The sequence below is a fragment of the Myotis brandtii genome, unplaced genomic scaffold (genome assembly GCF_000412655.1).
Source record: "Myotis brandtii unplaced genomic scaffold, ASM41265v1 scaffold4, whole genome shotgun sequence".
In the NCBI taxonomy this organism is placed as follows: domain Eukaryota; kingdom Metazoa; phylum Chordata; class Mammalia; order Chiroptera; family Vespertilionidae; genus Myotis; species Myotis brandtii.
In genome coordinates this window covers 5,225,004-5,252,912 of record NW_005365371.1, presented here as the reverse complement: position 1 = coordinate 5,252,912, position 27,909 = coordinate 5,225,004, and the positions used below count along the sequence as shown (strand labels likewise).

At 33.6% G+C, this 27,909-nt stretch overlaps 1 protein-coding gene across 3 annotated transcripts in view; it reads right to left on the bottom strand.

Moving 5' to 3' along the window:
• ACAP2 (ArfGAP with coiled-coil, ankyrin repeat and PH domains 2) overlaps nt 1–27,909 on the bottom strand; it is a 147,018-nt gene that overhangs the window by 38,708 nt on the left and 80,401 nt on the right. For 2 of the 3 annotated variants that reach the window (XM_014545310.1, XM_014545311.1), the window contains exons 6-11: nt 26,644–26,827; nt 21,291–21,335; nt 17,107–17,202; nt 12,125–12,199; nt 6,727–6,839; nt 2,263–2,283 (exon numbers count right to left, since the gene is read on the bottom strand). In XM_014545310.1, coding sequence (XP_014400796.1) covers nt 2,263–2,283; nt 6,727–6,839; nt 12,125–12,199; nt 17,107–17,202; nt 21,291–21,335; nt 26,644–26,827 — 534 coding nt within the window. The remainder of the gene's footprint in view (nt 1–2,262; nt 2,284–6,726; nt 6,840–12,124; nt 12,200–17,106; nt 17,203–21,290; nt 21,336–26,643; nt 26,828–27,909) is intronic. The other variant, XM_014545312.1, reaches the window with a different exon arrangement.

Here is a 27,909-nt window from a genome sequence, read left to right as displayed (position 1 = left end):
CAGCACTGAAGGCCCCGATCGGCCCTGATTGCCAGCCAGGCCTAGGGGACCCTGCCCATGCACAAATTTAGTGCACTGGGCCTCTAGTATTATATAACTTGATGAAAAACTACATAGAAAAATAAGTAGCCTACCACAAAGGAAAAACAGCCATACAACTATGTAAGCTTTTCATGCTTCTTAGTCTTCAAAAAACAAATTTATTTTGACCTGCTGTATCTTAGGATCATAACCTCTAGAAATAATAACAAAACATTAGATAAAAACATGTTTTTTTGTCAGAGATCATTTCCTCTGGTTATGAACTTTACAGAAGATACATACTTCTGAAACTTAGTTCTCCTGTCATCTTTCTGTTTCTGGTGACTTTCTCATATCAGTTTTTGTGCACTCAGGAAAAACACTATAAATTCATCTGAATTTGGCAACACCTCCTAAGGAATAAAACCACAATGTATGCTAGGTAGAAAAAATTTTCAATTACTAAGATTTGTGTATCTTATGACACCATCTCCCCTCCTCTACCATTAAAAAATAAGGGAAAAGGAGCTGACTGTACTCATTTACATTGATCCAAGACATTAACTAGGTAAGTAAAATGGAATAAAATTTTTAATTGCTTCTTAGTTATTATTAACATTTTTATTAAAAGGAGAATGAGATAGTTCACATATCCCTCTAGGATATAGAAAAATACTTAATATTTTAAGCTCACGCTATCTGCAATTTGAAGGTACTTTAAAAAGGTAATTAAATAATAAAAAAGACAAATTTTGGAAAGCACTGTACTGATAATTACACTATATTCTATTCAGAAGCTGTCCCAAAGCCAAAATAAAAGACAGTGTTTTAAAAAGGAAAATTTCTTGGTTCATTAAGAAAAATAAAACACAATTTTTAAAAAAATATATATTTTATTGATTTTTTACAGAGAGGAAGGGAGAGAGACAGAGAGTCAGAAACATCGATGAGAGAGAAACATCGATCAGCTGCCTCCTGCACATCTCCCACTGGGGATGTGCCCGCAACCCAGGTACATGCCCTTGACCGGAATCGAACCCGGGACCCTTCAGTCCGCAGGCCGACGCTCCATCCATTGAGCCAAACCGGTTTCGGCAATAAAACACAATTTTATATCTCTCTCAAATTGGAGTAACTCAATATAATAAAGACTTGAGACCAAAATATTATATCCATAAATATTATTAAATTGTAAAGACCAATGAGAGCTTTCCAGATGACAAAATTGGGGGAAAGGGAAATATATTTTAAAAAAATAAATCAAGCCCTGGCCAGTGTGGCTCAGTGTTAGAGCATTGGCCGGAGTACCAAACGGTCTCAGTTCAATTCCCAGTCAAGGGATTGTACCTGGATTACAGGTTCAATCCTGGGCCCCTAGGGGCAAGTGCAAGAGGCAACCAATTTGCTGTGTCTCCTTTTCTCTCTCTCCTCTCTCTCTCTCTCTCTCTCTCTCTCTCTCTCTCTCTCCCTCTCCCTCTCCCTCCTGCCCCCCTCCCACCAATGCCTCCCTCCCTCTCTTTCAGTCTCTCTAAAAAATTAATACAAAAAATATCCTCAGGTGAGGATTAACAAAAAATAAATAAATATAAATCAAGTATCTTTTACCCTATTTGGCCACTATCCCCAGAATTGTACTTGAAATCAAGAACGTGGGTAAAAGTCAAACTTCTAAACTGGTAGAAGCTTTTTCACTAAAATTATACAGGTAATGGATTCATGCACACATTCATAAAGGTGTCAAACAGTTGAACATTTAACGAAATTAAAAGCTTGAACATTTATGCTCTTTTATTTCAAAATCAATTTTATTTTTCACAGGGAAAAAAACAAAATGGTAAAAAAAAAATCTAAGAACTGACAGTGTTTCCTTTCAACAAAACCAATCTGGTTATTACCAAAGGGACTAATTCCTAGTTATTGTTTATTTCCCTTAAATAAATAAATAAATAAATAAATTAATCAATCAATCAATCATATTACTCAATGTATAATCTTCTTTGAGTAACTATAAACACATCATATGTTCTTTTCCAGATTAAAGAAATTGAGGACATAGACAATGAAAAGGTATAATTTCGATCCTCAAATAAGATGTTTACATTTTCTTACCAATTAAAACATAAGAGACTGTATATCCATTGCAAGTAATCCAAACAAAATGCAGGTTAATTATGAGCTTTCTCGTGCCAAAGAAGAAATTGGAGTAAGGTAGGGGGTGAGGGGAAGAAAGCCATTTGGTACCTGATATGATCGGGCTTTTTCCTGTCATGTGAAAAAATGGGGCAGATTAAAACATAAGGGAAAGGTGGTAAAAGAATGAAAACGCAAATGTGCAAAATAAGCAAAGGACTAGCATGATATGAAAATAAAGCAAGAATTAAAGAAACAAGCTTAAGCTTATAATCTAATAAAATAATCGAAAATCTGTTGCATATTTTTTCACATATTATACATATATGCACGTGTACAATTAATTCCAACTGTTAGGAATCTGAAAACTAGTATTTCAGAAATATTCAAAAATTTTCTTCTAGTATTATGTTATAATAAAGTTCTGTAGGACTTAGCACACTTGAGTATACCTCTACTATTATTTTCTGCCTCTGTTGTCAAAGCTTTTAAATATAGATAGTACCTTTCTTCATCTTAACAATCACTATAGCTATGTCTATATAAACCTGAGATAAATAAAAACTTTACATAAGAAAAGTGGGATCACTAATTAAGAATTTCAGTGATTATAAAATATTATCAGTCAAATAAACTCACCCACCTGCTCAAACCCTTTTTGTTAAATTATAGCAGACTCTAAGGCCACACATAAGTAGAGTTCATCTTTAACCTACGTATGTACATCTTATTTTTAAACAAAGTCACACAAATAAAAATTGATATCTGTATTAGCAGCATATAGATGCTCTGCTTTAAGAAACTGTATAATACATTTTATTCCTTTAGCTTTATTTTTAAATTTAACATAGACTGAGCATAGCACATAATTATTCAGTTTTATTTGTTTTACCAGCTTAAAACTAAATAACTTTTAATATTTAATTATTTTCCTGGTTAATCATCCTTTCTGAATTTATCATTAAAAGTAAAAGAAATATAGGTACTAGTAATTCATCTACCACTGATTTGAGCCTGAAGTAAAGCTGCCACACTGAGAAAATGGCCTGAAAATGAAATACTATTTTAGTAGATTTACATGTTCTCAGAAAATATATATATTATAGATGTATAAAAATCTTAAGACACAAAAACTAAGAATATCTGAAATCAACCAGAAACAAACTCAATAATTCATGAAACATAAAACGTTTTCACTCCTTACATTATCTCAACCACATCACACAAAATATGATCTCTTCAGTTAATTTCAGGTTATAGAATAATGCTGTCAAAATATACTTAGATTTTATAAAGCACAAGATCAGGTTTTAAAACTATGAGAAATTCGTAGTCCAATTTACATTTCTCTCAGAAAGGAGGTCTTTTTAAAAAGTTAATTTTGAAAATATTATATGCCACTATTCTATAAAACTACAAATAATGGTAAATTTGTGATTGGTACCTATGGTGATTATGACCAAAAAAAAAAAAATGTTCCCCTAAATATAATGCATGAACAATCAGAAAAAAATACACACACACACACACACACACACACACACACACACAAACAAAAACTTAAAAGTAGGCAGGAAAATATTTGTTTGAAGAGCTGGATTTCTGGATTTTTAGAGTTAAGGCACAAATATCACAAATAGTCTTTTATTCAGAGGCTAGATTATATTAAATCAAGCTGGATAGAGAATTCGAGAAGCAGATTTGACACTAAAGTCATATATATGGAAAGAAAAATTATTTGCAGTACTTTCTGGGATTCAACCTTTCATAAAATTCATAAGAAATTCAGATACATTCTAAATTTTTATAATTAAAAAGCAGAAGAAAGTCAAAATAACATTTAATAGATAACTCTTTTTCCTTTTATAGTTATAGGCTTATAACCTAAAAAATACTTAACTCTTCTGTTACAAGGTTTTGACTTTTGCATTTGTTTGTGAGTTTTATATAGTGTTTATATGCTTTATTCCTACAAGTCTGCTTTTTACCAGTGTTTTCATCAAAATGTTCTTTAAAAGTTCATGAAAATAAAATTAATTTGCTATACATAATTTTTCCTAACAATGCAAATTGACTAGTTTCTAAGCTACTTTTTTTCTTGTTAATCCTCCAACTTTCTTTTTTTTTTAAAATTGTGACACTATTACAGATGTCTCCCTTAAGCTTTTTTTTAATAGCTGAAGTTGTATTTTGTTGTATCAAAATATAGACTGCTTGGAATTTCCATATCAAGTTTTCAAAAAATGCCAGGTCTGGGGCCTCAATTTTGTCACAAACCAGCTGTGTAACCTTAAATGAGCAACCATCTCTCAGCACCTCCATTTCTTTACTAACAATCAGGGTGGTGAACTATGATCTATGATTTGAATTAATAAGTGTCATCCTATTACATATAGATAGCCTCTCCTTTATAAAGTAGTCTCACTTATATAGGTACTATTTTTTTCACTTTGCAAACAGTAGATTACATGTCTACAATTGAGAATAGTTATTTCCTACTTGATTTTAGTTATATTTTATTATCTATGCTAATTAATATTCATGAAACAAATAATAAAAATAAGGTCCATGCTTTAATCAGAATTCAAATTTGCTAATGTACATTTTTAAAAATTTTTCTACTTTCCTAAATGGCAATGTAATTTTCCACTAACACTGTACTTCATTTTGAAGTCTGACATCATTTCTCACTGGAGTGCCGTATGAAAGTTCATTTCATTCTTCTTAACATAATGGTATAGTTTCTATGGATTTATTGGGTTTTCACTATGTTAAACTTTAAGTAAGTTGTTTTGAAATCTGAAGGTTAAAATTCAATTCTAACATTACCTCATGAAACTGAATTGGTTGAAATATCTTTACTATAAAAATTTGATAATCACATTATTTTTATTTCCTACTCCGGCTATAGAAATATGCCAGGAAAGGTTTGAAAGATTATTGTCTTGGTTTTTACAGCTTAGAAAACAGAGTTTTACTTTTTCATTTTCACTTTACTATAGGTCATAAAATTATTTCTAACTAGACCATCTTAGTTGGTCCTTCTATATTCATATATTATTTTTAAAGTTCTATATAACTCAAAGAGGCTTAATATCCTATATAATAAAAGCCTAATATGCAAATTGACCAAACAGCAGAATGACTGGCAGAACAACAGATCGCTATGACGCACACTGACCACCAGGGGGCAGATGCTCAATGCAGGCCAGCCAAGGCGGGTGCCAGTGGGGGCCCCCCAATTGCCCCACAGATCGGCCTTGATCACTGGCCAGGCCTAGGGACCCTATCTGTGCATGAATTTCGTGCACCGGGCTTCTAGTCACATATAATCATTATTCTTTCTAGTTTATATTCATTCTCAGGTAAAGAAAAATAATTTCAAATAAAACACACCATGTACCACTTGAACATTTGGTAATACCAAATTCTTGGGAAATACTCAAATTTGAAAATATCAATGAATGTTTTATCTCTATAACCTCTTCACCAAAAAATCAGAATAAGTACACTAGGAACCCATTTTAATATGTTAAATATTCAAGCATGGTCATTTCCATTTAAACAAAAATGTATACTAAACTTACCAGAAAAACTCTTCTTATTTTGCTAATGTACACTTTTTAAAGGTAAAATCTTCTCCATCATTAAGTGAATTCATATTATGTTTAAGTAGAGAATAAAATTTATATATTCAACTATAATATAATAGAAAATCAATTAACTAGAACCCAATACAACTTTTAATTAATACAAAACTGTTCTGACTACTATCTTTTTTTTTTTTGCAAAAAGATAGGCATCACTGAATTTAAAAAATTAATGACTGCTATTCAGGATTATCCTGAGACAACCCAATCTTTTTTTTAATCCTTAATGTCTGAAGTGATTTCACTTTATTATATTAATACATGGGAAAATACAATGAAATATTTTACACATTCATTCATTTAACAAAATTTACTGAATTAATATTTTATAGAAATAAATTTAGCAAAAAAAAAATGCAGTTTCTGGTAGCTATCGAGTTTAGAATAAAGGAGCACCAGCTACCATACACACTTCACATACGAACAATCCCATTTCCTAAAACTCCTCATTAATTAAAATTATTGCAAAGATAAGAATCACCCTGTTTAAAATTCATAAACAACTAAGTGAAAATGTACAAAACATCATATAGGACAGGAAATCAAAGGGGGGAAGAGTTCACTTGGCCTATTTACCCATTATATTCAACACATGATTTGTAATCAGATCTATTTCCTAACAAATATGAGGGGTAGCTCAAATTGAAAATTTCCTTATTATAATGGTCTAATCAGTATAGACCAATCACTATAAAACTCCTTGCTTCCTGGTTTAAACTTTGCTTAAGTTAGTGTTGTCATTTTTCACTTGCTCCTTAGGGTCCCCTTTCCTAGAAGGGCATCTTATCTTCAATGAACTGGGTTCAGGAAAATTACCATGAACTATGAATTTAGAGAATTATGAAGGAAAGAGTTGCCAAATGACAAGAAAAGTTGGAAGACTGAGAATATGGAAAAATTGAGGCTATTATTTGAAATATATTACCTGTTCCAAGTTTTGAAGGCATTGCTGGCTCGTTTGAACAGATATCCTTCCATAACAATGCCATTTGCAGCATCTACATTATATTCTAACTTAGAATCATCACTGGAGAAATCCTAGACAAAATAACACAAGAAATTTCATATGATTTGACTAAGCTGCTAGACAAAAAATTTATCCTAGAAAAAGAGCTCAAATGGTAGAAAAATTTCGCATTAAGATAGTTACATCAACAATAGTCATAAGAAAGGGGGAGACTTAAATGTTCAATAACAGAAGAATGCATCAACATATTGAAGAATTTCAATTCAGTGGACTATTATGCAATAATTGTTATAATGATGATGACATAAAACACAGGTGATTGTATGAAATATACTCTGAAAGAGAAAACAAAACAATATAAACTCTATACACACTGTGACTAAAAGCACAAAATAATATGTATACAAGGAGAACAACTAAATATTATACAGGGTGTTATTATTTTTTTTTTTTTTACAGAGAGGAAGGAAGAGGGATAGAGAGTTAGAAACATCGATGAGAGAAAAACATCGATCAGCTGCCTTCTGCACACCCCCCACCGGGGATGTGCCCGCAACCAAGGTACATGCCCTTGACCGGAATCGAACCTGGGACCCTTCAGGCCACAGGCCGACACTCTATCCACTGAGCCAAACCGGTTACGGCAGGGTGTTATATTTAAAATGTTTTCATTTTTTCCAACATTTTATGGTGATGTGTGTGCTAACTATTAAAAAGGGAATATGGACACTTTTAAATGGTATTACCACTATTTTCTAATTATATTACTATCATTGTAGTTTTTTTAATCTGATAGGAGTAATAACTCCACCATATGGGAGTAATAAAATAAGATAAAGGCATTTTGTCCTAAAATAAAATTTAGTGTTACAAAGGAAAGCGACAGTCTAAAGTGCGCATGTCGAGTTCTCTTTTTTATATGAGGACTATAGAATCATTCATAACCTATCATTCTAATCTTCACTTGTATACAATACAAACTTTAAATTTATCCCAAGGATTCATGAAATATTGAAATCACAAATCCCACAATTAAATTTTTTCCTGATAAACTTCCAAAGTAATCTGATAAAAATGCAAGATTGCTGCTATCCCCAAATTTAAAACTTTAAAATCAGTCTCAGTAATTTCAAAAGTACTCTGGACCAATGATCAAAATTAGAATGCTATCTTGTTAAGTAGTAGTAAACTTTCTGTCTTGAGAAAGATTTTGACAAAAGCTGAATGAGCACCTGCCAAGATTGCTGGACATGGAGTTCCTGCACTAAAGGGGAGGCAGAGTGAGAAAAAATAAGGGCCTTCCAAACCTAAAAGTCTACAAAGATGGAAAAAGGAAGTAAGCTAAAATCAGAATTAAAAACAAAGCTCACCTGACATGTCTCAAAATTAACCCATAAGAGGACATGATAATACAAAATAATCAAATAAAACAATCTGTAAATGAATTAGTACATTTCTTTCTATTTTTTCTTTGGAAAAAAATCAGGGAAACTTTAATTCCTTCACTTAAAATTTCTTTGAGGCTATAATTTATATAATTATGCAGACAGGATTAAGTCAGCAATAGTTATAACTGAGTTTCATTTGTAACATCAGCAGTTTTTTAATAACCCTGATCCTATCTAAAATATCAAATAAGACTTCATTGAAAATGTAGTACAGTTGTAGTATTCTAATTTTCAATTATATTTTTGAGGTAAATTAGGCCTTTAATTTCATTATTATGAATATCAAATTAATATTTTATAGTACTTAAAATGAGAAGGCTTATATTATTTTATAATGAAAGTAACTAATAATGTTGAGTAAAATATATATTAGCATGTAAATATATTGATGAGCTGACAAATCAGAAAGGAATACTCAAAGGTAAAATATTGAGTGAAAATGGAAGCCAAAGAGGAAAGCAGAGCAAGGAAGCTAGCTTTCACCTTAAAAACATTTGACTCATCGGAGAACTTGAAGCTTTGGTGTAGGGCCCAGGGAACAGAAGGCAAGAGTAAGGTTGGCCAATAAGAGGAAGAAGCTTTCCCTTTTGAAATTGCAAAGAAGACAAGAAGGAACATCATTACCACTTTGAGTTGAGATTATGATGGAAGTCTCAGCCAGCAAGATAACAAACAAAAAGCAAAGGATTGGAAAGGAAGAAATGAACTATCATTATTTGCAGATGATAAGACATCCAAAGCTGTACACAAAGAATCCAGAGACAAATTAGTGTTAAAAAGAACACAACAAGATCACTGGTTATAAAATCAATACAGAAAAGTCAATTTTACTCAACTATGTACAAAAGTAAACAGTGAAAAATATTAAAGATAATATTTACAATAACATTTGTAATATAAGTGTCTAAGAATAAATAACAAGATGTATAAGAAAATTATCAAAATTTCTGAAGGATATTGAAGAAAACTTAAATAAATGAAGAAAATATTTTAAGCTCATGGATTAGAACACATTGTAGAATAAAGATATGAATTCTTCCCCAAACTGATCACATTTTTCTAATGCAATCTCTCAATCTAATTCCCAAAAGCGATTTTTATGCTACGTGAAAAGATACTTCTAAAATTTATATGGAAATGCAAAGTTTAGGCAATTCACTTTTGAAGAAAAGAGGGTAGAGGAAGCTTTACTTTGTCAGATATAAGAGGTACTATATAGCTAAAATAATTAAGACAGCAGAGTATTAGCACAATTAACACACACACACACACACACAATGAAGAAGAATAGAGAACCTGAAGCCGGCCTCATGTATATGGAAATGTGATATATGTAACAGAGAATAAAGCACAGACCAGTAGGGAAAGAATAAACTTTTTAATAACTGAATAGCTATCAATGTGAGAATAAAAGGAAATTGGATCTCTACCTCACACCATACACAATTACAGATGGATTAAAGATCGAAACATAAAAGGCAAACCTGCAAACACTTAGAAGATTATACAGGAAATATATCTTCATGATCTTGGGTTGGGAAGGATTTATTAAGCAATACACGAAAAGATACACACACAAACACACACACATACAAAACCATAAAAGAATTAAAAAAAAACACCCAGCTTGTGAAAATCACAAACACATATACCCTAAAAGGGAGCATATAGTCAGAATATATGAAGAATATGATCAAGTTAGGCAACCTAATGGAAAAAACGGGAAAAAAAGACTAACAGACATTTCACAAACAGGATATCCAAGTAACTAGAGACATAGGGGAAGGTACTCAAGCTCATTTGTGACTAAAGCATAAATTAAAACGACAATGAGATGTCACTATTTACCCACCAAAATAGGCAAAAAGAAAAAAAAAATTCTCACAATACAATGAGGTGGCAAGGAGCAATGGGAATTCTCATACAGTGCTGCCTAATGGGAATGGTATAACATTTTGAAAAATAGTTTACATGAATTGATTATGCATAGCATCTTTATTTCTTTAATTGATCAACTTCAATTCTTGAAAATCAAAATAATTACATTAGACATACTTTCCCTTAATTTTCAGTTGACTGGATCTTGTTTTCTTCCCCCCACCCCCTTTTTATTTTACCTGTAATGCAGCCTTGTGTCAGCATTTAGGGGCAGAAAAAAAGTAAGTATATACATATAATGAGCAAAAATAGCATTACTTTCTTTAAAGGAAAATAGTAATAGACTATTACTTAAAATCAAATAAATTAATTTTAGATTTAATAGTCTAACTGAATTGTGTACATAATAGGGAAAGGCATTAAAAGATGCATAATATTAATCAAATAATTTATTTTAAGCAAACAGTTGTGTTTCCACAAATATCATAACCTCTTGTTTTAATTAGAAATGACTGGTCCCAAATTTTTAAAAATCTTTCCATGGTAATGTCATTTTAGAAAGTTACCCAACCAAAAGTAATTTAACCTTAAACAAAAACAAAAGATGGAGCTAGTCTTACTAGACTATAGCTAGAGGTAACTAATTTAAAGATGGAGTGGTAGACAATATTTCTCTTTGAGTATTAATAACCCATCACCAATAAAATTTTCCTTACTTTTATTACTGATTTCACTTTCTTTTTTTTTTTTCCCCACTGACATGTTCTATGTTAGATCTAGTTTACTGGTATTTTAAATTCTAAATCAACCATAACAAAAGTTGATTTGATTGCTCAACAACAAGGGAACAGATTCCTTTAAAACAATGTTAGAAGGCATCTTTTTTTTCCTTTTGGGGCAATGGTTCTCAACCTTCTGGCCCTTTAAATACAGTTCCTCATGTTGTGACACAACCATAAAATTATTTTCGTTGCTACTTCATAACTATAATGTTGCTACTGTTATGAATCGTAATGTAAATATCTGATATGCAGGATGGTCTTAAGCGACCCCTGTGAAAGGGTCGTTCGACCGCCAAAGGGGTCGCGACCCACAGGTTGAGAACCGCTGTTTTAGGGGCAAGTACAAACACAGTCCTCCTCTACCACAAATTATGCAGTTGAGTTTCCCACATCTGGGAAAAGCTCAGGGGTTAGTAAATCAGGAATGTGATCAATAAGCCTCGCCCTGGGAAAACCACCTTCATAGTTAGGGCATTTGCCATGACAGGATAGAGGCATCTTGTCATTTGCTTGTATTATTATATTCAATCTATAATTCTCTCCTTTTGTTTTCAGATTACTACACAAAAAATATCACTGACTATATAATATAAATATTATTAGGTTGAATTCCAGGTTTGTAATATTCAAAGCTTCTAGCACACATAAATAAAAACTGGTTTCATATTTAAATTTTCATTTAAAAATATATTTTTCCAATATCAGTTTAGCTAGGCTTAGGCAAATTAACAAGAAATGCAAGTGAAATTTCAGCATCACATGAAAGATGGGGGGTGCTGCCTTAGAGTGCTGCCAGATGGGAAGCCCATAATACCAGACATACACATTGATGCTGAGGTGTTCTCCACCCTACCTACCCACCCACAGCTCCCAACCCAACACACACACACACACACACACACACACTTTTACAGGGATTGGTAACAGCCTACCTGAAACTATAGTGTTTTAAAGTCTAACTAAGGTCCACTTTTAAATTAGTTAAGGCCCTAACAGACTGATGCTTTTGCAAACTGGTTCAAGAGCATGGATTTCAAATATTTTGATGTAAAAGAATAATAGAACAAATGCCTGAACATCTGAAAAATATTTTACTTTTGACAAAAAAAGGAGGAATTCACATACAAATTTAATTATTAAAGCAACTCAAAGGATTTGTTCCAACACAACGGTATCTTGCTAAAAACCAATACTCAAACAATTGAGTAAAATGGAAATTAATATCCTTTAACTTTTCCCCTCAGCTACCTTTTGTTGAATGGTGGAATGTTTTTGCTCCATCTCTCTTTTCTCTTTTGCTGCATCCACAACCAGTCGATCCAACTACAAAGGGGGGAAAAGAGAAAATTATATAGACTTTAAAAAAACGGTATGCTTATTTTTATAAGCATAGTCCCAGTAAGTCAATTTAAATGAACTTTAAGAAAGCATTTTGGCTATAACTTTGAATTGGAGATGTTTTTGTTTTATTTTGTTTTCTAGTATCAAATCCTCCTTGAAAAGGTCCATAACTCTAAGGAAAATGTTTCTAAGAATAACCATGCTTCAAACAAATGTGACAGGATGCCTGGTTAAGAATACAACAGAGATAACTTGTTCACTCCTTGAACAAGGAAAATGACTCCAGCTTCAATTGCCTGCTGACCCACTCAGCAATTCTGGTAGTTACAATCAAAGATAGAAAGAAGATACACGGGTGATTTTTTTTCTGCAATAGCAAAAAATAGCAGCTAAGCTAGTACATGGCAGCTCTCAGAAGTTCACCAGGATAAGATACTTCCTGTTTTCAAGTTGGCTTCCTAATATTATAATCAAATCTAAGCTAGAAAAAATAATTCATAGAAAAAAGAAAGCTAAAAAATAGTAATAAAGTAGTAATTATTCTTAAGACCAGGGTATAAAATTACCAATTTTTAAGTGTTTTTTAAAGCTCAAAAATCACAAAATAAAATCATAAAATCCCATTTCTTTCTTGTTCCTTTCCATCAGAAAAAATGAACTTCCATGAAGAGAAATATCTGATTTCCAGTATGAAGACAAATTCACTGACTTCTTGAACTCCTCTTTGCTAGAATAACAAACAATTGGGTTATAAATACTCTATTATGTGGTTTGACTCTTCTAGACTGTGATGAATGTCATTTCATCTTTGGACGACCACCCCCTCCCCCATCACCTCTAACTGATTAATGTGTGATAAATGAATAAATAAAAATATAAATGGAATATGGAGGAAGTTAAAGTACTAAAATATCCAAATGCTTTAATTGATACGCTTTAAAAACTAAATTGGATAAAGGCCTTCTTAAAAACTATCTGAAGAGACACAGAAGCATGGAACAGACTGATGAATCTCAGAGGGAAGGGGGGATGGTGGGGCTGGAAGAGATTAACCAAAAAACTTATATGCATATATGCATAACCCATGGACACAGACAATAGTGTGGTGAAGGCCTGGGGCAGGGCAGAAGCATAGTGGAGGGGGTGAATAGGGGGAAGAGGGGGAACATCTTTAATATTTTCAACAATAAAGATAAAATTAATTAATTTAAAAAAAACTATTTGATCCTTTATTCACTCTGTATCACAAATGATGTGGGGTTGTTTTATTTTGTTTGGTTTTTTTTTTTACAGGAGAATATTCTGGCCACAGATTCTTAATATCACTGAATAGTAATAAAGAATCAAAGAAAACACTGAAACAGAACTGTCACTACTGTAAAATACTTTATTTAGATAGTAACTATACTACTCCACTATAGGATCTAATACATACATACCTTAGTGACATATAACACTGATTTAATGGGTAATGCTGATACATGCTACACTAGGAAAATGTTTGTCCTCAATAGTTTCCTATACTGAATAATCCTTATCCCATGGTTTTATAGCCTTTAATTGAATAGTATATAAATAATATTCGTTCATTCAGATTGAAGTGCAGTACAGGGAAACCTCCAAAATTCAACCTAATATCTATAAACTTGAGGGCATGTACCTTCCACACAGTACTGCAATGCAAGTGATGCTTTTCTGCCTGTCAAACTGGTAGTAAATTCTGCTTCTGCATTCCACTCCACTGCTATTGCAGCAGAAAGAGGGAAAATTCCCCCTCCTAATCTGTTGGAGAAGTATTAAGGAAAAATAGTATTTGTCAACATGGAGGAGAGTTAGGGGAGGTATGAGCTGGGGAGATGTGAAGACTAGCAGTCTTGACTCCTAGATGCTTGACCTGTATCAGGAACAAAGAGTTTGGAGCACAACAGGAAGTACCCCATGTTTCTATTAGTACTGAACATTATGAGTTTAACAGGCTGAAGACCAAGTGACTACCATATCAGACCTTTCTTTGACTTTAAATATGAGAAATAAAGTTCTATATTATTGAGGCTACTACTTTTCAGTTTTTTATCATATTGCAAACAAACCTAATCTCAATTTATATACCCAGACAGGGCACTTAGCACAGAGAATAACAGTCTGGTAACTTGTTGGTTTCTTCCAATAAATTAAGTTCTTTAGAGGCAGAACACAGTATCACTCTAACTCATGGCATATGCCCTGTACACCATCCCTCCCTAACACCACCCCAACACACATGAGCATGGACCATATATATTTTTGCTCATTGAATGTAATTCTGATCCCACTATTACCTTTTTCCCCATTTTCCTAAACTCTAGTTTCCATCTTTAATTTCCTTTCCTCAAAAAAGTAACCAGAACCATATGGAAAAGAAAATAATCACCTAAAAGTTGATACTATTAAATCTGGAGAGTTCACCAATCAACAAGAAAAAATGTCCCAGAACAGATCTAATATAAAGTTCTGATCATGTATCAAAAATAATTTGAACATACTGAAATTTCTATAATAGTCTTATATATGTATAATTCACGCATGTTCATGTATTTATATAAAATGAAAAAGTTCACAAAGTTCTATAATCTTAAACTTCTAAAATTTTATTATTCAAAATAGCAAAATACAACATTTTTTAAAACAAAAAGCTATAACTCAAATGAAAAATCAATTAAGACAGTAACTCAATTTTCCAAATGTAAGAAAAGAAAACTAGCCCTGGCCTGTTTGACTCAGTGGGTAGAGTGTCGGCCCATGGATTGAGGGGTCCCGGATTCGATTCCGGTCAGGGACACATGCCCAGGTTGCGGGCTTGATCCCCATTAGGGGGCATACAGGTGGCGGCCAATTAGTGATTCTCTCTCATCATTGATGTTTCTATCTCTCCCTCTTCCTTCCTCTCTGAAATCAATAAAAATATTTTTTTAAAAAGAAAACTAAATCATGTATACTGTAAAACAGACACTATGTTTTTAAATTCTCCTTTTTAGTACTCTCATATACTTTCTATAAAATTTTTTAACTTTAATCTCATTTTTGGTTACACATTTAATCCTACATAAATCTGCTGTAGCATCCAACTTCTTCATTAAGTAAGAGAATATTAAATTCCCTAATATGCTAAATTTCTTTTAAAATACAAACATCAGAGCAAAGGCAACAAAAGCAAAAATAAATAAGTGAGACTACATCAAACTAAAAACGTTTTGCACAGCAAAGGAAACCATCAATAAAATGAGAAGGCAACCTATCAAATGGCAGGAAGTACCTGCAAATCCAATATCTGATAAGCGGTTAATATCCAAAATATATAAAGAATGCATATAATTCAATAGCAAAAAAACCCAAACAATCCAATTTAAAACAGGCAAAGGATCTGAACAGACATTTTTCCATTGAAGGCATGCAGATGGCCAAAAAGTGCATGACAAGGTATGCAATGTCACCAATCATCAGGGAAATGCAAATCAAAACCATAATGAGATTATTACCTCATACCTGTTAGAATGGCTATTATCAAAAAGACAAGAGATAACAAAGGTTGGCAAGAATGTAGAGAAAAAGGAACCCTTGTACACTGTTGGTAGGAATGTAAACTGATACAGCCAGTATAGAAAATAGTATGAAGGTTTCTCAAAAAATAAAAATAGGACTACCATATGTTCCAGCAATTCCACTTCTGGGTATTTATCTGAAGACACTCAAAAAGGTATCTGCATCCCCATGTCCATTGCAGCATTATTTATAATAGCCAAGACATGGAAACAACTTCTGTGTCCAATGATGGATGAATGGATAAAGAAAATATGCCATATATATGAAATGAAATATTTTTCAGCCATTTAAAAAAAAAAAAAGAAAAAAAAAAAGAATCCTGGCCTGTGTGGCTCAGTTGGTTGGTTGAGCATAGTTCTATGCACCAGGAGGTTACCAATTCTATTCTTGGTCAAGGGCATTGCCGGGGTTGCAGGCTGCATTCCTGGGAGGGGGCATGCAAAAGGCATCGGATAGATGATGTTTCTGGTGCTATCACATTGATGTTTCTCTCTCTCCCCCTCTTCCTTCCTCTCTAAAAATCAATAAACTATTCTTTAAAGGGAAAAAAAAAATTCTGCCATTTAGGACACGGATAGGCCTTGAGGGCTTTATGCTAAGTGAAATACGTCAGAGAAAGATAAATACCATATGATATGTAGAATCTAAAAAACAAACAAACTAAAAAACCCAAACTCATAGATACAGAAAGCAGTTTGGAGGTTGCCAAAAGCGGAATAGGAGATGAGCAAAATGGGTAAAGAGGGTCAAAAGCTACAAACTTTCAGTTATAAAATAAGTCCTGCAGCCCTAACCGGTTTGGCTCAGTGGATGGAGCGTCGACCTGTGGACTGAAAGGTCCCAGGTTCGATTCCGGCCAAGGGCATGTACCTTGGTTGCAGGCACATCCCCAATAGGAGGTGTGCAGGAGGCGGCTGATCGATGTTTCTCTCTCATCGATGTTTCTAACTCTCTATCTCTCTCCCTTCCTCTCTGTAAAAAATCAATAAAATATATTTTAAAAAAATAAAAAAATAAGTCCTGTAATGTAATGTACAGCATGGTGACTATAGTAAATAATACTGTATTATATATTTGAAGTTGATATGAGAATAGATCTTTAAAGTTCTCATCAAGAGGAAAAGATTTAAAACTATAGGGAGTGATGGATATTAATTAGACTTATGATGATCTTTTGTGTGTGTGTGTGTGTGTGTGTGTGTGTATAAAATCACTTTATTATATACCTTCAAGTAATATGTTATATGTCAACTATATCTCAATTTTTAAAAATTCATATGTCAGTGTATAACAAAGAATCAAGAGTATACCTGTGCACCAAGGTCCTTCATGTAGGGCCCAAGTTCACTAAATAGATCATATCCTTGATGAAAGAAGGCCAAGTGGGCATACATAAAGGATAACATCTAATAGAAGAAAAAAAGATTAGCATTTTAAAATCAATTCTTAGATAAACAATTCAAAATTCTTAAAAATCCTTATCCTACCTAATGTTTGAAATTATTCCACAAGAGACCAAAATATCAAACCTATTTAAAATTAAACTGGATCATTTTTCTTAAAAGAGTATTTTAGAGCCTGGTTGGTATGGCTCAGTGGTTGAGTGTCGACCCATGAACCAAGAGGACCCCAGTTCAATTCCTGGTGAGGGCACATGCCTGGGTTGAGGGCTTGATCCCCAGTGGGGAGTGTGCAAGAGGCAGCCGATCGATGTGTCTCTCTCATCGATGTTTCTATCTCTCTGTCCCTCTCTCTTCCTCTCTCTTTAAAATGAATAAAAAAATATTTTTAAGAAGAAATAATATGTATAAAAAAGAGTGTTTTAGAAATACTTACAAATATGACAATTTTTATTTAAAAGAAATATCTAAACAGCTCAAAATTTTAACAATGCACCAAATTTTAGTTGTTTGGACTATATCCAAATGATCAAAATTTTCATAGTAATAGTTCGAAGAATCAAGTTTTCAATAGCTCCACCAAATTCCTAGGTACGCTATGAAATATCTCTGTGACTTTCAACCAAATTCACTGGTAAAAACTTAAACTGAAAATAAGACATTAAAAGATTAAAAGGAGAAATATGAAGTACTCAAAATAAAACAAAACCATCACAAACACTTTACAACCTACTAGATTACCAAGCACAATCCAAAGTAGGGGAATGCTCATATTTGCTCAAGAAACCAAAATAAAATGAGTCAACAGACTTTGCTATGGAGGTTTCTTTCTACTCATTCCAAAAATCTAAAATGTCATTAATGGATTGAGATTTTTTTCCAAATTTCTTATATTTTACCTATACATGAGAGAAAAATCACCTCTACTTTTATTAGTTAAGTTGGCACATGAGAAAGAAATAAACAATTCAATCAAATAATCAATATTAAAAGAATCCTCTAACAACCATGTTATTTTTAGCAAGATGACCCATGTTTAATTCTCTGAAATCTAAAATAGATCATAAGGTTCATAGTACTTAAGAATTCTTCAAAAGAAAATTTTAAAGAGAAAAAAACAATTAAATAATACCCAAAGACAAAGCTCACTAAAAGATGATTTAACAACTCTGTGAATATTATAAAAAACACTGAATTATATTTTAAAAGGGGGTATATTAATAGCTACAACTACATAAAAATGTAAAATATGCCAGCACATCAAAACTCATATGCATATTAAAAAAATAAATGATGAACTAGGAAAACAACACATGACAAAGGGTTAATAGTCTTAATACATAAGAGAGGTTATAAATCAGTATAAAAAAGATAAACATGCCAAAAGATAAAGAGACAAAGGACATAAATAAGGAACTCAAGTGGACAAAAAATATATGGAAAAACTGTTCAAATTCATTTGAATTAAATAAAAGTAAAATTGAACAATCATATCACATTATCTACCCAATTATAACTAATACCCAGCATTGGTAAAAGATGGGGAAATGTTTAAGTGCACACACTACTAGTGGAAATGTTGTGCAACCCTTGAAATTTGACAGTATTTTTTTTAAGTCCTAATAAGTGTTTATACCAGGGGTCCTCAAACTACGGCCCGCGGGCCACATGCAAATACAAATATTGTATTTGTTCCCGTTTTGTTTTTTTACTTCAAAATAAGATATGTGCAGTGTGCATAGGAATTTGTTCATAATTTTTTTTTAAACTATAGTCCGGCCCTCCAATGGTCTGAGGGACAGTGAACTGGCCCCCTGTTTAAAAAGTTTGAGGACCCCTGGTTTATACCCTTTGACTAAGTAATCTCTTGTTTTTATTTATACTAAGGAAATAATCATATTATTCATTTGAACAATCATTATAATGTTATACTTTAATGTCAAAAACATGAAAATTACTTAAAAATCCATTAATGAGTGAAGTTAATGTATGGCATATTCAAGGTCAGCAACCTATGATTAGCAAACTATATCTACCAATTGTATTTTGATGGCTTATGAGCTAACAATGGTTTTACATTTTGAAATGGTTGAAAGAAAATGAAAAGACATCAAATTCATGATGCATGAAAATTATATGAAATTAAAATTTCCATGTCCATAAAGTTTTATTAGAACATAGCCATGTCATTCATTTATATATTATCTATGGCTGCTTTCTGATAACAGCAGCACAGCTTGAGTAGATGTGAAACAGACCATATTGCTCACAAAACCTAACATATTTACTACCTAGCCCTTCAAAAATAAAAGTTTGCTCACCCCTCCTAAATTCGCATGGTGGAGCTCTGCCTGGCAACAAAAGTCATCATTGCATAAAAAATATTTAATGGCATCTGATGATTTTGGAGTGTATTAGTGAAAAAAGAAAGTGATGAAACAGTATACAGAAATTATTCCTATTTTCTTTAAAAAATTAAATGCAATTTTTAAAAAGTATAGAGGAATGTTCACATATACATACATACATACAGAAAAAGAGGAAAAAAGACAAAGATATAAACCAAGATATTAACAGTGGTTCTCCCTTGGTGGTAAGATTTATAAGTATTTTTATTTATTTCTTCATGCATTTTATTTTCCAATTTCCTATAACTAACATACATTACTCTCAATCGGAGGAGGTAGATGTAAACCAAAAGTAAAATGTAATTATCAGATTAAAAAATAACAAATATATCTATATTAGAGGCCTGGTGCACAAAAATGTGTGCACTCGGGGGGGGTCCCTGTGCCCTCTTGAAGTCTGGGACCCCTCGGGGGATGTCCACCTGCTGGCTTAGGCCTGCTGTGCTGTCAGTTGTCAGCCTGGCTTGTGGCTGAGCAGAGCTCCCCCTGTGGGAGCGCACTGACCACGAGGGAGCAGCTCCTGCATTGAGCATCTGATCCCTGATGGTCAGTGTGTGTCATAGTGACCAGTCATTCCCAGTTGTTCTGCTGTTAGGGTCAATTTGCATATTACCCTTTTATTATATAGGATAAAGGCCTGGTGACTGGTGGGGGCCAACTGGTTTTCCCTGAAGGATGTCCCGGATCAGGGTAGGGATCCCACTGAGGTGCCTGGCCAGCCTGGGTGAGGGGCTGATGGCCGTTTTCAGGCTGCCCACGTCCCATGGCGACCCAAGCTCCCAGCCTCTTTTTTTTTTTCTTTTTTTTCTGGGATTTATTTATCTTGTATAATTGAAACTTTGTAGCCTTGAGTGGAGCCGAGGGCCAGCCAGGGCAGGCAGGAAGCTTGGCTTCCTCCATCGCTGGGGCAACCCAAGCCTCCTGCTTGCTCCAGCCCTGTGGCCGCCGCCATCTTAGTTGGGTTAATTTGCATACTCGCTCCTGATTGGCTTGTGGGCGTGGCTTGAGGGGGGGGGGAGGGATGGTTAATTTGCATGTTTCTCTTTTATTATATAGGATACACAAAATTTAGGAAAAATATACATAGGGATAAGAATGAAGAGCAATTTAAGTATACCCTTTCAGAGAAAAAAAAATTGTGTCAGTGAACGAAGTCAGACAGGAAAAATTATTTCTAAGATTTTCAAAATATAAAAGTGTAATGCCATATCACTACCATTCCCTGCCCATTTACTTACTAACTTTAAAACAAAAAATAAGAAAAAAAAATCAATGTCAACATGGGTGCAGAAGCTAAGGGGGAAAAAAGTGATCCTTAATTTTCATCCTATTTGTTTTCTAACTGCACACCAAAGAACAAACCTAAAGGCTGATACATATCAGCAACCCTAGGGAAAAAATTCTCTAAATGCTGACTATGTATGCCCTGAATCTTAAATATTTAAAAGTCTGATTTAAGGAGATCAGTGTATTAAGTGATGAGACACACACAAATAACTCTAAGATGACAGAGACAAAAAAGTGGATGACATATAATTAGTACAAAAAGATAAATAAAAAGATTAATTATAAACCTGGAATAAATATATACACACACACACATACACACGCTTCTTTAAACACTTAAATATGTACATGTAATTTCATATTAAAATATTTAAAACATCATTTCAATAAATATCTTACTGATTTTAGGATTTCTGATCTCCTTTTTGATTGAAGGACATTAATCTGAAGGAAAATACACTTGGTTAATCATTCGTTATTTTAAAAACGAATCCATAATGCAATATTGTAAAAGTTGTTATTTAACATTTCTCCTAAAAAGTAAATAAAAACAAAATTCAAAATTTTCACCCTTCACCCTACTTTTTGTGAAAACTATTAGGACAAACATACCAATGAAATTCTAATCCATTTTTGATCTCAAAGAAAAATTGGCTGAGTTTAAATCATAATATTATAGTACTAAAACTATCATTTTGATAGATATTTAAATTTCTTAGAATTCCATCTTTTCCCCACCTTTCTTACCTGATTTGCTCATCAAGACCTTTCAACATATATCCTAATGAAACTGTCATCACTTTTACCACTATCATCAACCACCATCATATCTCTTCTAGACTACTGCAATAGTCTATGAACTAGTGTTTCAACTCTTGACTTCCTACAATCCATTCAGCAACCAGAGTGATCTTTTTTAAATGTAAATAAGATCATGTTCCATCTAGCTTAAAATTTTCCAACTCCCTACCACAGCCTTCAAGATCCTTTGTGATTGACCCCGCCTACCTCGCCAACCTACTTTTCTACCACTTTCCCCTTTTTTCTTTAATATATTTTTATTGATTTCAGAGAGGAAGGGAGAGAGAGATAGAAACATCAATGATGAGAGAGGATCATTGATCGAATGCCTCCTGCACACCCCACACTGGGGATCGAGCCTGCAAACTAGGCATATGCCCTTGACTGGAATCGAACCGGCAACCCTTCAGTCCGCAGGCCAGCGCTCTATCCACTGAGCCAAGCCAGCCAGGGCCACTTTCCCCTTTTGTGTTCAACCACAACCCAATACTACTCCCACCTCAATGCCTGCATACTGGCTGTTCGAACTTCATGTTAAGACAGTTTAAATACTATCTCTTTACAAAGGTCTAAAGTAGGCCCATACACTCTCTCTAGTATATCAACCCTATTTATTTTATTCACTAGAGGCCAGGTGCACAAAATTCATGCACTGGGGGGGTGGGGGGGAGGGCGGTGTCCCTCAGCCTGGCCTATGTCCTCTCGCAGTCCAGGAGCCCTCGGGGGATGTCTGACTGTGGGCTTAGGCCCACAGGGAGTGGGCCTAAGCCCATCAGTCGGACATCTTTAATGCTGCTGTGGAGGCGGGAGAGGCTCCTGCCACTGTCACTCTACTCTCCAGCCTTGAGCCTGGCTTCTGGCTGAGCAGTGTTCCCACAGAGCACACTGACCATCAGGGGGAAGCTCCTGCACTGAGTGTCTGCCCCCTGGTGGTCAGTGCACATCATAGTAACTGGTCGTTCTGATTGATTTACATATTAGCCTTTTATTATATAGGATAGCAATCATTAACTACCTTATATGTTCTTCTTTTGTTTAATTTAAAAAAAATTTTTTTTATTAATTTTTAGAGAAAAGGGAGAGGAAGAAAAAGAAACATTGATGTGAGAGTGGAACACTGATCAGCTGACTCATGCACACCCCCTTCAGGGGATCAAACCTGAAAACCAGAAATGTGCCCTGACCAGGAATCCAACCAGCAACCTTTTGGTACACAGGATGACACCCAACCAACTGAGCCAGGGCCCTTATATTTTCTTATGTATGTCTTTTCCCCAGCTAAAATGTAGCTGTGTGAGATGAAGGCCTTGCCTTATTTCCAGGTTTATTCTCCAAGTGGTATGTAGTAAGTACTCAATAAATATTTGTTAAGTAGATTTTAAATAAATATTTTAATTAGATTAAACTTACTAAAAGATCAGTAAATTATGAAATTTGCATTTTGTGGTATGTCTCCCAACTCTAGAAATTCATAAACATTTTATTTTTGTCTGTTATTATATATCAATTTAGTAAAATAAAATCATTGAAAAGAATCATTCACTTTTTACTAATATTGTCAAAAGACTGCAGAATACCTGCCTTTTTAATATGTTCTTCTGATTATTCTGCCTGTTAATTTATAAAATAATTTTAAAGCACTGATCAGAAAACAAAAACAGACCAAGAAATACCCAAATATATTTGCTTAACTAAGCCCTAGTTTCTTCTGCTTATCTCTTTCAAGGCCTATTTAGTTTTGAGAACTAAAATATTAACTTTCAAATATTCTAAGTAAAATTAGAGGCTACAGATAACCTATTATTCAAACTCTGAAAAATGTTAAAAGTGCCTTTGTTTTGTTTGTTTTTTTGCCCTGTCAATGAAAAACAGCATTTACTTGGGGGAATAAAAGTAAATTCAAGGCCTCACTGGTTTGGCTCAGTGGATAGAGTGTTAACCTGCAGAATGAAGGGTCCCGGGTTCGATTCCGGTCAAAGGCACGTACCTCGGATGCAGGTTCCTGGTCCTGGTCCTGGTCCCGGTCCCAGTTCCGGGCATGCCGGAGGCAACCAATTGATGTGTCTCTCTCACATCAGTGTTTCTCTCTGTCTCTCCCTCTCCTTTCTACTTTCTCTAAAAATCAATGGAAAAATATCCTCAGGTGAGGATTAAAAACAAAAAACAAACAAAAACATACAAATAAAAAACAAATGGGAAAAAAAAGTAAATTCAAATATTTAGAGAAGCTAAATCATGAAAACTTTTATAAATCTGGATATTTATTACTTAACATTCTCTAAAACACTTTGGCCATATAATGACATAACAGTTCTCATCAGAAAAATCAAACAAACTAATAGTTAAAGGGAAGTTGGAACTCTTAACAAAACTATTGGATGGACACCAAAGAAAATGGAAAATTTATATGTGTTTGAAAATAATGAATATTTTAGCTGTATCCCCCTTCCCAAATTAAATTTAAAATCAAGCTATTTGGCCCTGGCCAATGTTGATCAGTGCTTAGAGCATCCGCCCATACCCCAAAATGTCGTGGGTTCAATTCCCAGTGAAGGGCATGTACCTGTGTTTCAGGTTCAATCCCTGCCCCACTCACTGTACGTGCAGGAGGCAACCAATTAATGTGTCTCTCTCACATTGCTGTTTCTCCTCCTTCCTCCCTTCCACTTTCTCTAAAAATCTGTGGAAAAAAATATCCTGGGGTAAGGATTAAGAAAAAAAAAATTAAGCCATTCGTTCTCTCACAAAACATGTATTACCTATTTTCCAACCACCACACTAGAGGGAAAGGATACAATCTAGGAGTAGAAAAGACATATAAATAAATAATTAGAATAAATGGGTTAAGTGCTCCGACAGCAATGTGTATGACAATATTAGTGCAGCACAGAGGAGGCAGAGGCAAAAATAATTCACTTTGCATGGAAAAGTTTGAGTAACTCTGACCACAGAACAGAGAATGAACTAATAATGGGGGTAGTAAAAACAATGCAAGAAAGATCAACTGCATGAGAACATCTTAATACTCTAGATTGAAAAAAAACAACAGTAAGAACTTATGTGAGGGCTACAGCAAGAGTGAGAGAACAGCCCTAACTTGTTTGGCTCAGTGAATAGAGCGTCGGCCTGCGGACTGAAGGGTCCCAGGTTCGATTCCGGTCAAGGGCATGTACCTTGGTTGCGGGCACATCCTCAGTAGGGAGTGTGCGGGAGGCAGCTGAATTGATGTTTCTCTCTCATCAATGTTTCTAACTCTCTATCCCTCTCCCTTTCTCTCTGTAAAAAATCAATAAAAAAAAATATTTTAAAAAAAAAGAGTGAGAGAACAGATTTAAGAGGTACACAGAACTTTTCAAGGCAGTTTTGGTTGTTAGATATAGTAGCTGAGGATGAGGGGAATATCTGATATAATTCTCCAAATCTGAACTTCTTTGATTTAAGAGGGTGTTGCTATTCAGTTAGGAAAGAACAAAAAGAAGCTGTTTAGGAAGAAGATTTAAGCTTTGGACACAAAAAGAATGAGGTACTTATGTGGAAAAGAAAAAAAAAAAAGAATCTTGTCATCTCTATAAGGTGGTAATTCAAGCAAGGGAGCATGATGAGACTGTCAGAGAAATTATAGTCAGAAAAGAATAGAAACAAAGATAAAACCTGAAAAAGAGAGTGAAAAGGTGGGCAAAGGAGAGAAGTCCATGGTGGAAATGGAAAAGAAACAGAAGATGATGATCTAAAAATGGTTAAAGATAAACCAAGATTAAAGTATATTTCAAGGAGAGTATGGCCTAAATTTCCAGTAAAACATAACGGTCAAGTTGGCTAAAAACTAAAAAGTATCTAATGAATAACACTAGCATGAGCATTTTAGTGTAATGGTATAGGAAGACTGAGAACTCATACTACCACAGGAAGTGATATGAATGGGAGGTAGGTAACAGGAGACAGAACATACAAGACTACTCTCTTCTAGAAGCCTTTCATTAATAAAGGTAGTTTACTTCACTCCTTTAAAATTTAACTTTCCACTCATTAAACGGGAACTTAAGAGAAAAAAATCTTAGTCACTTTCTACTATTCTGCAAAGTTATCTGATTAGTTTTTAATCACTAGCTTATATACTGTTATTTATGTATTGCTTTAAGAAATACTCTGTGATCATCATTAAGTCAACAATTTCTGGGGACTCACTGCTGTTTTACAACATCCATGATCTATAGGGACACATAATGTACATGTGAAATAATGTATAATGTGTGCCTTCATTTTACATTTCTCTCAAATTTCTTTAGAGATCTATTACCTTCAAATTGGTTTCAATTATACTTTGGACCAGAAGACCACCAGGCAACTTACCAGACACTGATCTCTAGTTTTAAAAAGCAGCACCTAGTCCTAACACAAAACATGAGAATACTACTTCTAGAAATATTTTTCATTTGGCAATACAGTGAGCCTTAGTACCTCTAGAATCTACCCTAAAGAAATAATCAGAAATGTGGCAAGGAAGATCTGTATGCAAAGATGTTATCACCACTTAAAATTATTGAAAACTATATTTTCACTACTGCCAGTAAAAATGGCAACACTAAAAATGTCTCAATCAAATATTAATTAAATTAACACAGCAACTCCACAAAATAAAATATAGCAATTAAAAATGCTTTTTACAACATTTTAAATGGAGGAAAGTATAATGTTAACTTAAAGGGGAAGAAATCACAAGCAGAGTTATACATATCCACACAGAGACAGATATACAAACAAGTGAATTTTTTCACAAATTTTGGTTTAATTTTAAACTGAAAAAATACATTATTTTCAGTGCAACCACTCAAAAGTAAGACATGTTCATTAAGCATTTTTCTTAATCTTTACTGTTGAAAGTATGACAGATGTCCCCTTTTTATCCCCAGTTGACCCCCTCCACCTAGTAAGCATTTTTTAATAAATATACCTGAAGAACGTAGTCGAGGGCTATGTGTCGAAAACATTTTCTTGTTGCTGTCAGAATGTTTGTGGCTTCTTCAACTTCGTGCTGTTTGTTTCTCTGTACTTGAGCATTTTTTACTAGTGCATTTTCTTTCTCTTCACTGACTTTTTCAAATTGCTTCTTGGCATCTTTGAATTTTCTAAGATCTCTAAAAAATAAAAACAGTTAAACTTTATAAAATTTTCTTGATCAAAAATTTTAGCAAAAGCACTTAGAATTTAATTTTTATGTTCCTCTACTTATTTGATTCACTGTGCAATAACACTCAATAGTTCTTCTGACTACAATATATATTGTTTTCAATTATATATAATTCCCAAGATAGTCACCTAACATTTCCTTACTTAGATCTATGAATTTGAGGTGAAAATAAATTATCAAATTAACATTACAGAAACATAAAAGGCAAAGTTAATTTTTCCCCCTAAAAACAAATTCAGGGGCATGTATCATTATTTAAACAAATGATTTTTAAGTAGTAGTATACATAAAAATCACCACAGAGAACTTGTTAAAAATGGAAATTTAACATGCAAATGTCATCTCCTCTTCCAGAGATTACAATTCATTAGTCTTTGTGATGAATCATAGAAATCTGTGTTTGTGGGGAGGAGGGAGTGGGTGTTAAGACACACCCTTGGTTTTACTGCTATGGGTGGTCTCAGACCACACTTTAAGAAACAACATTCATTTCTTGTTGAAGGGAACCACTGGCCCAAAGGACATGAATGTATTCTTAAAACACAAATTTATAATGCTTTCTAAAAGAATTCTTGTACCCATAAAGAATAACAGTATCCATTTCAATAGTCTGAAAATCTGAAATCCTTGATTTCATTAATAATCTTAGGTAAGTATATAATATCACTTTGCTTTTACTTTTTCTATCAGGGAAGTCGGCAAAATAACTTGAAGACAAACAATTTAAAAATAATAATAATAAAGTTTACCTAAGAAAGAACTCTTGTAAGAAGCCATCAACTGCCATGTATACATTCTATCAGGACATTCTGAATATTAGCCTATTATGAAGTAATTTAGAAAGAATCTGCAAGACATCACCTCCACTATTACAATTCTAACCTACTAAAATGGCAATGCTTACATTTCTGTGATCTGCCACTATTTACAGCTCATAACATCTATAATTTATCCTGAATACTGTATTATCATCAACTTTATCTGTAATTGAATATAATTTTCAGTCAGGAATTAAAAGAGGAAATCTGA